Raw genomic sequence first — 13,680 nt, 5'->3', positions numbered from 1 at the left:
GAGCCTTTTCTCTGGACCAGTCTGGTGTAATAGAACGTGCTTGTGCCATTGCTATTACAACTGCTGTTACACTGAAAAACTGCTATTCCACCTGTGGCCTGGTGTGGCAGATCCTCAAGGACTGCAGAAATGCCTGTATTGCTCCCTCCCTACTCTCTCCCGATCTAGGAATCTTCCCCTGTTTCCTCAGTGGTTTGAAGGAAGGCAAGAAAAGAGCCATAAAGTTTGCTTTTGTTTCATCCTTACCTTGTAAGTCTCTATTCTCTATGGAAGGACTAACTCAGAGGAGAAAACCTGCTCTTGATTCCACTTAAAAGATTTAGTCAGTTAGTAGTAAAATGGTCATTTACCAGGCAAAACCACCAACGAAATAAACAGTTTAGGTATTAAGTAACCAAATTATAAATAAACTTTAGAGAATTAAAGTTCCTAAGCTAGAGAGGACTGTCTTATTGAGCAGATTCTGCACTGGTCAATTAAGTGAGGGGATTAAGTGAATTTCTAGAACTAAGTTAGACCAAAAGCACAAAGATCTAGGAATAATAAGTCAAAGGCCAGATAAATGCACAAAAATATCCAAGCTGATGACGAGTGTAAAATCTATGTAAAGACATGAGAATGTCTGAAGAGGGAGAAAAGGGCATAGTCAAACAGTCAGGCAAAACTCACACAGGCAATGAGACCTGAGGCAGAGGAATGTGGCAGAGCAACAGCACAGAGAGAACTTTGGTAGTCGGGCAGCTTTTACCTGTGCTTCAGTCACGCTTATATTTCTTTTATTCTGGTGAGAAACCCCAAATGAGCCTTGCCTCTAAGGCTAGCCAGGCAGAGTAACCAATGTGGGTAAGATAAAATGGAAAAGCAGGCAGAAACATTTGTCTGGCACAAATTCCAGAACATCGTCTGTTATGGATGCTACAGAATGAATTTTAATACTCAGTTTAGATGCCTGGTGAAGTGACATTTCCATTTATTTCCAAGTCTAAAAGGTCCGTGAAATACTGAAATCATGCTTGGATGAAGCTAGAATAAATAAATGCACTTAAGGAAAAAGGTACTTCTTCAGCCCAGTGGTTTCCAATTTGGGATTCTGGTGGTTATAAAAGTTAATCGAGATGGCGGTTAGTATTTCTCAAAAAATTGTATATTTTGCATTTATTTATTATCATCCAATTGTTCATGCATGCAATCATTCATTCATTAATTCAACAAACTCCATTGTTTCAAGGTCTCTCTCCCTAAGAATAATGGTCTCAGATAATTATGTTCAAATATCTGTGCTTTATCTTCAGCAAAATTTAGATGAAGCATATTGTCACCATAAGGTGTAAAAGTTATGTCACTTAATAACAAAGAAGAAGATAAGATCAATACTAGGGATTATCTCTCCACCCTCTTTCATTCTTTTATTTTTATTTTTAATGGAGATGGATGTTTTTAGTGGCCAAACTGGAGAAAACAGAAAGATAGAACAATGTTGGGTGTGTATGTGTGCTGGGGGGGATCATTTACAAAATGTAAGTAAATATGTTATATTATAAATGAGGACGGGGTAGAGACATTGCTAGTCTCTCATGGTGTGGCAGGCAGCATGCAAAAAATAATCTTTCTAAGATTATGCCAGTCAACTGATGTCTTTCTCTTCTAATGTATACTAGAGCCATAAAAGTTTACATCTACTGAGATTGCTTTACAAATAATAAAAGCACTCATTGAGTGTCTACTATATGCTAAGCATTTGGATATATGTTAGGAATTGACTCAAGAAAGAAAGGAAGGAAGGAAGGAAGAAAGAAAGAAAGAAAAGAGGAAAAAAAAAGAAAAAAGAGAAGAAAAGAAAAGAAAGCCCGGGGCGCCTAGGTGGCTCAGTGAGTTAAGGCCTCTGCCTTCAGCTCAGGTCATGATCTCAGCGTCCTGGGATGGAGCCCCACGTCAGGCTCTCTGCTTGTCGGGGAACCTGCCCACATCCGGCTCTCCGCTCAGCGGGGAGCCTGCTTCCTCCTCTTTCCCTGCCTGCCTCTCTGCCTACTTGTGATCTCTGTCTGTCAAATAAATAAATAAAATCTTTAAAAAACAAAAGAGAAGAAAAGGAAACAGATTAGGTAAACAAAAGACAGAGATATAGATTGAACCTTGACATAACTGTAACCTAGCTGAAATCAGGGAAGTTTGTAATTGGATTAAAATGATTATCCCCACTCAATACGCCTAACAAAGCAAAGGACAGCACCTTTCTGAAAGAAGATATCATCTAGAGATTTTATAACTTTTCATATGTAATATTTGTAATACAGTAGTCATCGACCATAATAAAGACCAGTCTAAATGAGCAAAATGAAGAGAAAAAACAAAAATAAAAACAGATTCTCAGGAATCCAGATATTATAGTTACCAGATATGGACTTTTTTTTTTTTTAAAGATTTTATTTATTTATTTGGCAGACAGAGATCACAAGTAGGCAGAGAGGCAGGCAGAGAGAGAGGAGTTAGCAGGCTCCCCACAGAGCAGAGATCCCCGCGGGGCTTGATCCCAGAACCCTGGGATCATGACCTGAGCCGAAGGCAGAGGCTTTAACACACTGAGCCACCCAGGCGCCCCACCAGATATGGACTTTAAAGTAGCTATATATTAATGTGTTTTTAAAAACAGAGTAAAAGAGAAAATACATGAAAACATGGCATATTCTAAGAGGAAATTGGAATATATACATAAGAATCAAATGTCAGATGAACATTTTAAACTGAAAATATCTGAAATTAAGAATTCATTAGACAGGGACGCCTGGGTGGCTCAGTTGGTTAAGCGGCTGCCTTCGGCTCACGTCATGATCCCAGCACCCTGGGATCGAGTCCCACATCGGGCTCCTTGCTCGTCAGGGAGCCTGCTTCTCCCTCTGCCTATGCCTGCCATTCTGTCTGCTTGTGCTCGCTCTCTCTCTCTCTCTGACAAACAAATAAATAAATAAATCTTAAAAAAAAAAAAAATTGAGAAGGCCAGGAACCTCAGAGATTAAGGAAAGAGAAGGTAGAAAAAAATATCTTGGAAGGGAAATCCAGCCAAAAAATTTTGGAAATCCAGCCACTATATATTTCTAACACTGGACAAAAACAACAGAGTTCTGTAACATTATTAGAAAAGTTATCAGGGGCACCTTGGTGGCTCAGTTGGTTAAGTGCCTGACTCTTGATTTCAGCTCAGGTCATGATCTCGGGGACATGGGATGGAGCCCTGCATGGGCTCCCAGCTTAGCATGGAGTCTGCTTGACATTCTCTCTCCATCTCCCTCTGCTCCTCCTCCTGTGCCCTCTCTCTCTCTTTCTCTCTAAAATAAATGGATAAATCTTTTTTTTTTTTAAATAAAGGTTTTACTTATTTGACAGAGAGAGACCCAGCAAGAGAGGGAACACAAGTAGGGGGAGTGGGAGAGGGAGAAGCTAGCTTCCTGCTGAGCAGGAAGCCCTATGCTGGGCTCAATTCCAGGACTCTGGGATCATGACCTGAGCCAAAGGCAGATGCTTAACCGATCGAGTCACCTCTGCGCCCCATAAATGGATAAATCTTAAAAAAAAAAAAAGAAATAAAAATGAATAGACAGTAAAATAATATCCTCACAAAGTACAACAGAAAGAAATCCCAAAACAGATAAAAATAGAAATTGTACTTCCGAATGAGCTAAAAGACATTGAGAAAATTTTTATGACGTTTAAGAACATAAATCAGAGTTTTAAAAAACCGAGAAATGCGGTGACAGAAAGAATTAAAAATTTTATTTATTTATTGAAGATTTTATTTATTTATTTGACAGACAGAGATCACAGGTAGGCAGAGAGGCAGGCAGAGAGATAGGAAGGGAAGCAGGCAGAGAGCCTGATGCGGGGCTTGATCCTAGGACCCTGGGATCACAACTGGAGCTGAAGGCAGAGGCTTTAACCCACTGAGCCACCCAGGCGCCCCAGAATTAAAAATTTTTAAAAATTAGAAATTAAGCCTAAACTAGAAGGAGCATAAGGGCAAAGAAACACCACAAAAATGAACTTTTTCTTAAGGTATAGAGGGAGAAATCTTTCTAAATAAAAAAGAAATGAATAAAGAGAAAGAATTCATTGGATGAATTTAATAGGAGATAAAGCAGAGCAGAAAATTAGGTAAGTGAAGTAGAAGACCATATAAAAAATACTCAGACTAAAGATCAGAGAGAAGACCAGGAATAAAAAATAAAAGCAAAGTAAGACATAAGGGACATGTATACTTAAAGTCCCAGAACAAAAAGAGGAGACTGAGGTATCAGTCCTATTTGCTAAGAAAATGGCTGATAATTTTTTTTTAACTTATGGATGACATGGAATCATACATTCAGGAAGTTCTAATACCCCAAAGCAGAATAAATAGTGAAAAACTCACAACTCAACATATTATAGTAAAAATTATTGAAAACCAAAGAGGAAAAACTGAAAAACAAAGTAAGACTTTAAGTTGGCTTTTCAAGGGGTACCAGAATGGCTCAAAGAGTCTGCCTCTTGATTTTACCTCAAGGTCATGATCTCAGGATTGTGAGCTCTAGCTCCATGTCAGGATCCACTCAGGGAATAGATTCTGCTTAAGATTGTCTCCTCTCGGGGCGCCTGGGTGGCTCAGTGTTTAAAGCCTCTGCCTTCGGCTCAGGTGATAATCTCAGGGTCCTGGGATCGAGTCCCACGTCAGGCTCTCGGCTCAGCCAGGATCCTGCTTTCCGCACCCTGTCCGCACCCGCCCCCCGCCCCCACCGCTCCTCTCTGGCTACTTGTGATTTCTGTCAAAGAAACAAAATCTTAAAAAAAAAAAAAAAAAAAAAGATTATCTCCTCTCAGGGCACCTGGGTGGCTCAGTGGATGAAGCCTCTGCCTTCAGCTTAGGTCATGATCTCAGGGTTGTGGGATTGAGCCCCCCATCAGGCTTTCTGCTCAGCAGGGAGCTTGCTTCACCCTCTCTCCTTCTCTCTTTGCCTGCCTCTCTGCCTTCTTGTGATTTCTGTCAAAAAAAAAAAAAAAAAAAGGTTCTCTCTTCCCTTTCCCTCTATTCCTCCCCTCTCCCATAAATAAATAAATAAATACTTTTTTTTTAAGATTTTATTTATTTATTTGACAGAGAGAAATTACAAGTACACTGAGAGGCAGGCAGAGAGAGAGAGAAGGAAGCAGGCTCCCTGCTGAGCAGAGAGCCCGATGCGGGACTCGATCCCAGGACCCTGAGATGATGACCTGAGCCGAAGGCAGCGGCTTAACCCACTGAGCCACCCAGGCGCCCCAAATAAATACTTTTTAAAAAGATGTCTTTTCAATAGAAACAATGAGATTCAAAAGGGAGTAGAAAGCTCTCTTCAAAGTGCTAAAAGCAAAATAATGTCCAATCTAGAACTCTAGACCTAACAAAAAATAACCCTGCTCAGATTTTTATTTTATGGATTTATTTTTTTACTTCAGGGGTATGCTAGAATTCTTCACGGGACTTGTGGACTTCCACAAAAAGGCACTCTTGGCCATGGGTGATTGTCAGAATCATTGTACTTTGGAGAGGAAAGCAATAGAAAACTCTTTTTCTGCCATTATGATGATAACATTCTCTCCAGCTTTCTTCTACTTTATCAAGATTATTTTTTCTATTCAGGGTCCTTTGTGGTTCCATCTGAAATTTTAAGATTGTTTTTCTGTTTCTTTGAAAAATACCATTGGGATTTTCATAGTGATTGCTTCCAGTTGCAGACTGCTTTGGGTAGTATGGATATTTTAACAATATTAAGTCTTCTAATCCATGAACATGTGATTCTTCCCACAAGACAGTCTTTTATTTTTAAAGAAACTGTATCTATAATTAAAATCGTTCCCACAAATAAATTTTCAGGACAAAATGGATTCATCAGTGAATTCTTCCAAACACTTAAGAAATAAATAACACTAATATTGTACAATTCTCCCCAGAGAAAAAGAAAATATATTTTTCATACAATGGAGTTCTGTATAGCAAGAAGATTAAGCAAATTATTGTTGCATGCAGCAACATAGAATGCCTACTCTATTATTATATTTATATATATATTATATTTACGTAAAATATAGACAAAGGTAGAGATAAGAGTAATCTACAGTGGTAGAAATTATAATAGTAGTTACCGTGAGGGGAAATAGTTAATGGCAAAGGACATGAGGGGGACTTCTGGAATGTTGGTAATATTCTATCCTTAAGGGGCGCCTGGGTGGCTCAGTGGGTTAGAGCCTCTGCCTTCGGCTCGGGTCATGATCCCAGGGTCCTGGAATTGAGCCCCGCATCAGGCGCTCTGCTTGGCAAGGAGCCTGCTTTCTCCTCTCTCTCTCTCAGCCTGCCTCTCTACCTACTTGTAATCTCTGCCTATCAAATAAATAAATAAAATCTTTATAAAAAAGTATTCTATCCTTAAGCTCAATACTGGTTACACAGGTTTGTTGGCTTTATGTAAATTTATCAAGCTAATATACTTGATATATTTATATTTCTGTACATAAAGATAACTAAGTGAATACATTGCTAAAATCCCCCTCAGAGCCTTGGAAAGGGACCTCTGCAAAGTTAGGGACCCTAATTTTAAAATTCATTAGCATCACAGCAAAACTGCCTCTGACTGAGGCAAGGGCAATTCTCTTTTAGGTGTTCTGATCTTAAGACACCAGACTGAGGGGCGATCTGGGTGGCTCAGTTGGTTGAGCATCCAACTCTTAGTTTTGGCTCAGGTCAAGATCTCAGGGTTGTGAGAACAGAGTCCCACATGGGCTCTGCACACAGTGGGGAGTCTACTTAAGATTCTCTCTCTCTCCTGCTGCCCTTCCCCCTCTAAAATAAATATATCCTTAAAAAAAAAAAAAGACACCAGATTGAGCTTTCTAAAAGTATTCTATATAAGCAATTGAGGATTAGGACAGAGATCTGGGAAAGATACATGTTTGGAGTCACCAGCAACCACATGGTAGCAGCAGTCATGGAAGCTGGGATTATTAGGCAAAGAGTATGATGAAAAAATACTGTATGAAGAAAAAGAACATAAAATTGCTGCATGAAGAAAAAGAACATAAAAAGACCAAGGACCTAATTATACGTCTTCAACATTGAGTTTCTTTGCTTCCGCTTGGGTAGAACCCTGTTCACAGAATGATCAGAAATTCTGGTAGACAATTGTATATGTCTGTATAAAAGAGGAAAAATTAATTAAAGCTTAAATGCATTTTACATAGTAAAAAGAAAAAGGCTTTCTTAGCACAAAGTGTTGGTATATTTTTAGAAAGTCCCAAGAACAATTTATAAGCAGTATAAAGATATGAAAAACATACCACAATTTAAGAAAAAAATTTTTTGATTTCCTAAATTCCCTGGGAAAGAAACAGAAACGTGGGAAGAAAAGAGCATTTATCATATGTAATGAAGATCCTTATATGTTATAGAAAGACAAGGAGACTCCCAAAACTGACAATCTCTTCAGTTGAGGGAGAGCCCTCATTTCCTCAGGCTCAGAAACATCAACCTAAGTGCCCTTGCTATTAATATGTCCCTGCTATCAGAATATGCAAGAACTAACTGTAAGAATTGTAAAGAAGAAGCATTAATTACAGAAGGAAGACATATAATTACTGGGAGAGAAGTAACTCACAGGTGCAAAGCAACAGAGGGAATAAAGAATAACATCCTCTATTTCTTGTAGGTAGTTTTTCACTTTATATCTACTCACAGCCATATTTCTTATATATAGAATGGTTAAGGCAAATAAATGGGCAACTGAGTTTTTGTAAATAGTTCTGATTTAAAATTTTCAAGCCAATTTTTAAATATAACTATTTCTGTATTTCTTCTCATCAGCTTAATGGACTGCTAATTTTCATAATGTCTTAGAATAAATGTAAAATTTATTTCTTTATGAGTATAATATACATTCATTTTTGAAATTTAGAAAATAGAGAAAGAAATAAAGAAGAAAAATTAAAATAATCCTATGTTCTACCAGTCAGAGATAATTATTTGATATATTTTCCCACTCTTTTACTCTATCTACACATATATGTATATATTTATTCATTCATTGAGTAATTCATTCATTATCTGTTTGTATAAAATTAGGATCATATATGACTTGGCATTCTGCTTTATCACTTTGCATTTTGAGTACTTCCTCATATCACTGAATTTTCTTCAAAAACATAATTTTAATAGCTATTTTACATTTCATCATAGTTTTGCCCTTACATTACTAGATTTACTAATATCTTTAGAGGATGAATTAACACTAGAAACACATAAGTTATAACTGATATTATACAAATTCTTCTAATCATAATCACAAATAAACTATTGTTGGTTACCTTTCTGTATATGGTCTTTAGTGCTGGATTTAAAGATCCCTTGCTTGTGTTTAGCCTGAAATTCCATGACTGTCTAATGGGTGAAGGTAGTGACATAATTTCTCCACTTTCTTCAAACCAACACTTTCCCTACCAAAAATATTTAAGAAACAACGCAGTAAAATATTTCACTAAAAACAAAAGGCACCTACTAGCAGTGAATGGTGTAACTTGTTAGCTGGTGCACTTGCCTTTTCTAGGGTAAGCAGGCGGTTTTCCATTTTGTTGCAGGTCTTTTTGTATATTTGTGGCTTTCTTTGAATATAGAATCCTTCATCTTCTAAAATGCGTGGAATCATACCTTTTGGCAATTTACGCTGGTTGACCACTTAATGACAAAACCTAGATATTACTTTCAAGTCCAAATTATTAAACTGGTATTGACCGAACAAGAAAAAAAAAGGCAACTACCATATACCCTACTGCTAAAGTTTAGCAGAAAGTCTAAAACAAAAAGACAAACAAAAATATATATATGATTTCTTTTAATCAGTTTCCTTAAAGTCAGAGAAGATGTGAAGAACAAATGTAGAAAACTTTCTGTAATTTTAGATCAGTTCTTTTTATCTATCCAACATACAAAGAAGCATTACTCTATGAGTCATTAATGACTTAAATATTATAAAGAATTTTACCTGGAGAACTACTTGGCACAAAAATGTTTGCCTGTTGTTTTTTTATTTGTTCTTGATCATCTACATATTCAGCAGCTTTTACTTCAAGTAAATCTGGGAAAATGATTTCCTCCATAAAATCTTCATCTTGGCCTTTGGCAAAATTTTGTAAATTATCTCCAAGTGAAAAATGTTTGGGGTAACTATCATTTACGGATCTCTGTTGAATACCAAAGAGGAAAAAAAATAAGCAAATATGCTGTCCCCATGATTATATATAGATAAGTGAGATGTATTGGGACCTTGCAGTGAATTGTCTTTCTGAGTCATGCCACCTAGTTCAAGGTCAAGCTGAAACTGTTACAACAAAATCTCACTGAACATAGGAAGAATGCATTTAAGGCTTAATGGTATTCAGTATGATTTTTCTATAACCCTTCTTTGCAATTCACAATGAAGGACTACTGAAACAGAACACAATTAAAATCCCTCCTCGTCCATGGAAAATGTCCTAAGATATTGGAATATGGTATTTCAACCACTGAGAATTCACAGTGTAAGGCAAAGTCCAGAAATATCAGGCCATGCAGTCTTAAACTGTGGGGGTTTTTCACCATTCAGAAAGCAGTATTACCCAAAATGATATGGAGCATTCATGCTGGTTTCTGGATGGTATTTAAAAGAAAAAAAAAAAGATTCAACATAGAAATCTATGGCAGAATGATTATAGTGATATTCTGAAATATGATAGCTACTATAAAAATTATAAATAATCTGAATATAAGTATCTAAACAGATGTATTACTAAATATCAAAATGCATACTTTTATATAAGGATCAGAAATTTTATATGAGTCTCTTCACACACAAAAATCATGAATTTATTCTGGATGACTTTACTTATCTAATTTGAAATCTATATATATTGAAAAACAGAAGGGAGACAGAGTCATGCAAATAAATCCCTCAATTTTCCAAAACATACAATTGGAGATAAATAATTAAATCAAAAAATAATTTGACCATCTCTGATAAAATTATGAAATCAACATAGTTAATCAACACTTAGGTTCATATCCAGTCATCATAATATCAATCCCTCTCTCCTACCCCCCTCAGAAATCAAGACGTATTTTATATCCAAAAACCTTTGCAACATCTCTTCCAGAATTCAAGCCAGGTATGACACTGACATCTAGAAGCAAGATTTGAGGGATCTCTAACACAGGGGATCTCTGAAGATTCCAGTCCCGACAAGAAGGGGCTTGAACTCCCGTTATCAGGCATCTCTCATAATACCCCTGGTGTGGACCAGGGCTTTCAACCTGCCTTCAGAGTTAAGGTTTGTCCTGACGGTTGAGTAGGTCAGCGCTCATCTTGGATCCCAGCCTTTTATTTGTGACCAAACAAGTCTCTTTTAAAAACCTTACCCAGTTCAATTGGCCTATATTTTTAGCCTTAGACAAACTATGATTTTAACCAATATGAGCCCCATCTGACCAACTATTCCTTATTCAATCTAAGGCCAGCTGCTCTTCCAGATCTCCTTCCTGGTCTTTACCATGCAGCTCACAGCAGAGCAGTGTCTGTGCTGTTAGGTGTCGTGTGACAGGGAGTATGAGGTCAGAAGGCATCCACCTAACTTTCCATTCATAACTCTAGATGGACACCCGAGCATGGTGTGGTTAGTGTGGTTAAAAAGAGATATTACCCTCCCCGCCCACCCCCGCCCCAGCCATGTCACAGGAACACGTCTTGCTAATTGTGGTATGATAAGTAGAACTGTCAGAAAATAACCCTGGACCTCACTCTGGGCTGCCCAGACAACATATTTGGGATCAGGACTCCCCTTTCTCCCTGCAGAAAGAAACTCAGTCTCCCAAATGGTGGCTCTCTCCTCCGTGATGAGGACAGTAGTTTCCTATGGACCTCAAAGTCACCAGGTACAGGGCAATGGCTTTTCAAGACAGTGCCTCTAAACAACCCACATCTAAACCTGACTTACTAAAGCCCAAAGAGCCCATTTGCCTCACTGACCTAATTTCTCTCATGCTTGCCCTCTGGGAAGGAAAAGCAGCCATAACCACAGCACCTGACCCTGGTATTTGTTGGATGGACCGTCTCGTCTCTTGTTTTCCCAGAAAAGCTCATTCCTTAACCCATACTGTGAGACTCCCGAGGTCACGTGACTTGGCAGAGCATGCACATGTTCGAAACTTACTTATTCAATATTCATTGGAATGTTCACTGAGTGCCTAATATGTTTCGGGAAGAAAATAAACAAATAGATATAGAAATAAATGCTCAGGAGGGCCCGGGTGGCTCAGTGGGTTAAGCCTCTGCCTTCAGCTCTGGTCATGATCTCAGGGTCCTGGATCGAGCCCCATATTGGGCTCTCTGCTCAGCAGGGCTCAGCAGGGAGCCTGCTTCCCCCCCCCCTTCTGCCTGCCTCTCTGCCTATTTTTGATCTCTGTCAAATAAATAAATAAATAAATAAATAAATAAATAAATAAATACTCAGTGGTGATAAGTGTGTTTAAGAAAAAAAAAAAAAAAAAACCAACAAGATAGAGGAGGATAGAGAATACCAGGCTAGGTGGGTAGGGGCTACTATTGTAGATAGGGCTGTCAGATACAGTATCTTAAATTATCTAAAATGATGAATCATTTGAACAGAGACCTAAATGTAATGAGAAAAAGATAGCATGAGGATAAAGGAAGAGCTTTCTAGACAAATAAAAGGTACAAAGTCCTTTGCATGTTGTGAGGAATAGGAAGGAGTCCAGTCTGGCTGGAGTTGGGTAGGAGAAGGGCAACGAGGTAAAAGATGAGGTCAGATAGGTGCCAAGTGGGGCAGGATATACAGGCTTTGGAGGACTTTAGCTTTTGTTTGTTTTTTGTTGTATTCTGGGTCTTTGTGAGATAGGAAACCGTTAGAAGGTGTAAGCAAAAGAATGGTATGTCTTAGATTTTAACAGGAGCACTCTGACCACTGTATGACATGGAAAAGAGATTGTTGGAGCACTAGTGAGACACTAGGAAGACACTGGCAATGATCCAGATGAGAGGTTATGGCGGCTTAGACTAGGGTTATACCAGTGGAAGTGGTGAAAAGTGGGTCAGATTCTGGCATACTTCGAAGGTAGAACCAACAGGATTTGTGATGAATTGAATATGAGGTCTGTTAGTAAAAGAGGATCCAAAGATGACACCAGGGTTTGGATGAGCAACTGGAAAAATGGAATTGCCATTTGCAAATATGATTCTATTCATATGAATGTCTGTGTATGTGGAAGTCTGGGCATAAGCACTGAGAAAGGTGTGAAAAGTGAGAGTGGTTTATCTCAGCGCAGTGGGATTTGATGTGATTTTCTTCATATGGTTTTCTGCATTTTAAGAAATAATGTACATACTTTCTTCAAACTTTTAAAAGACAAAGTTGTTTTTATTGTAGAAAAACCAGCAAGAACAAAGAAGGAATGGAAGGACTGGGCAGGTTGCAAAGTAAAGGGTATGGAAGGGACTGGGAAGCCAACTGGAATGGAAACGGGTGTCCAAGAGGGACTCAGGAGGCCTGAGGGGTTAGGCAATGCTGAGCTGCATCAGAAGATACTGGGTAGAATTCCGGGGGATAGTAGTACTGGGGAAGGGACCAAGGAAACTGCAGAGACTAAAGGCAGAGGAGGAACTGGAGAAAGTGTAGGGGAACAGCCGCAGACAGGGAGAGCAGAGGGATGAACAGTCAGGGGATGGGAAAGACCCATGAGACCGACTAGTACAGACTAGTTACATGCTAGTAATAACATTATTACTAGCATGTACTAGTCATACTAGTTATTACTAGCATGTAACTAGTATGACTAGTACATACTAGTTATTTCCTGGTGGCCTACAGGGAAAAACAGGGGGTGAGCAGCTTGGAATGCATGGGAAGAACTGCTAGAAATTAGAAGGGTCTGGGATCAGACTAGGAGGGATGAGGAATGAGGCATCTATGGAGAGTAATGGAGATGGCGGAGAACAAAGCGGGGCACTTGGAGAGGACAGGAGCAACAAAAGAAAAAGAAAACACAGGCTTCGGGGCTGACAGCCCACACTTCAGCTCTGCTGATGTTTCACCCTCATCCCTGAGCTTCCTCACCTTTAAAGTAGACATTATAATAACGCCTGCCTCACACGATTACTATGAGGACTGGATGATGTTATCCATATTAAAATTTAGTATAACATTGCGCATCCAGTAAATACTCAATAACTGGAATTATTTTTTTTTTAACAGATTGTTAATTCAAAGAAGAGTTGGCTCAAATAATAAAAATTTCACCTCCTAACCAAGTATTTCATTCTCTGCCTTTAATAAAGGGCTAATTTGCCTGAGACAGGAGAAGAAGGGGAACAAATCCAACCTGCTCTGAACAGCGGCCCACAGCTGAGCCTTCTTCACCGCTCAGCATGAAAAACCAAAGCCCTTCATCCAGCGAGACTTCCATCTGTGGATTAAACAATGGTCAACCAGTATTCAGGGTAGAAAAGAGTATTTTTTCTGCTTATACATGCAAGAAATATTTTTCTGTGATATGGTAAACAGTAACGGTCATCTTATTTATGAGCAAGGAGCAGCAAGAGTCTGTTTGGTTCATTACATTTTTGGGGGTTTTGTTTTTAAGTT

General features: G+C 38.5%; 1 protein-coding gene across 9 annotated transcripts in view; it reads right to left on the bottom strand.

Annotated features, from left to right (window-relative positions):
• CC2D2B (coiled-coil and C2 domain containing 2B) overlaps positions 1-13,680 on the bottom strand; it is a 103,186-nt gene that overhangs the window by 81,522 nt on the left and 7,984 nt on the right. For 5 of the 9 annotated variants that reach the window (XM_032313163.1, XM_032313158.1, XM_032313164.1 and 2 more), the window contains 4 exons: positions 13,418-13,501; positions 9,033-9,231; positions 8,589-8,725; positions 8,359-8,487 (listed from right to left, as the gene is read on the bottom strand). The exons of 2 other annotated variants lie outside the window; for them this stretch is intronic. In XM_032313163.1, coding sequence (XP_032169054.1) covers positions 8,359-8,487; positions 8,589-8,725; positions 9,033-9,231; positions 13,418-13,501 — 549 coding nt within the window. 2 more of the 9 variants (XM_032313161.1, XM_032313167.1) reach the window with 2 other exon arrangements.

Source organism: Mustela erminea, chromosome 14 (genome assembly GCF_009829155.1).
Source record: "Mustela erminea isolate mMusErm1 chromosome 14, mMusErm1.Pri, whole genome shotgun sequence".
Classification (NCBI taxonomy): Eukaryota; Metazoa; Chordata; class Mammalia; order Carnivora; family Mustelidae; genus Mustela; species Mustela erminea.
Note: the sequence above shows the minus strand (reverse complement) of the source record. Positions and strands in the feature narration are given on the sequence as shown.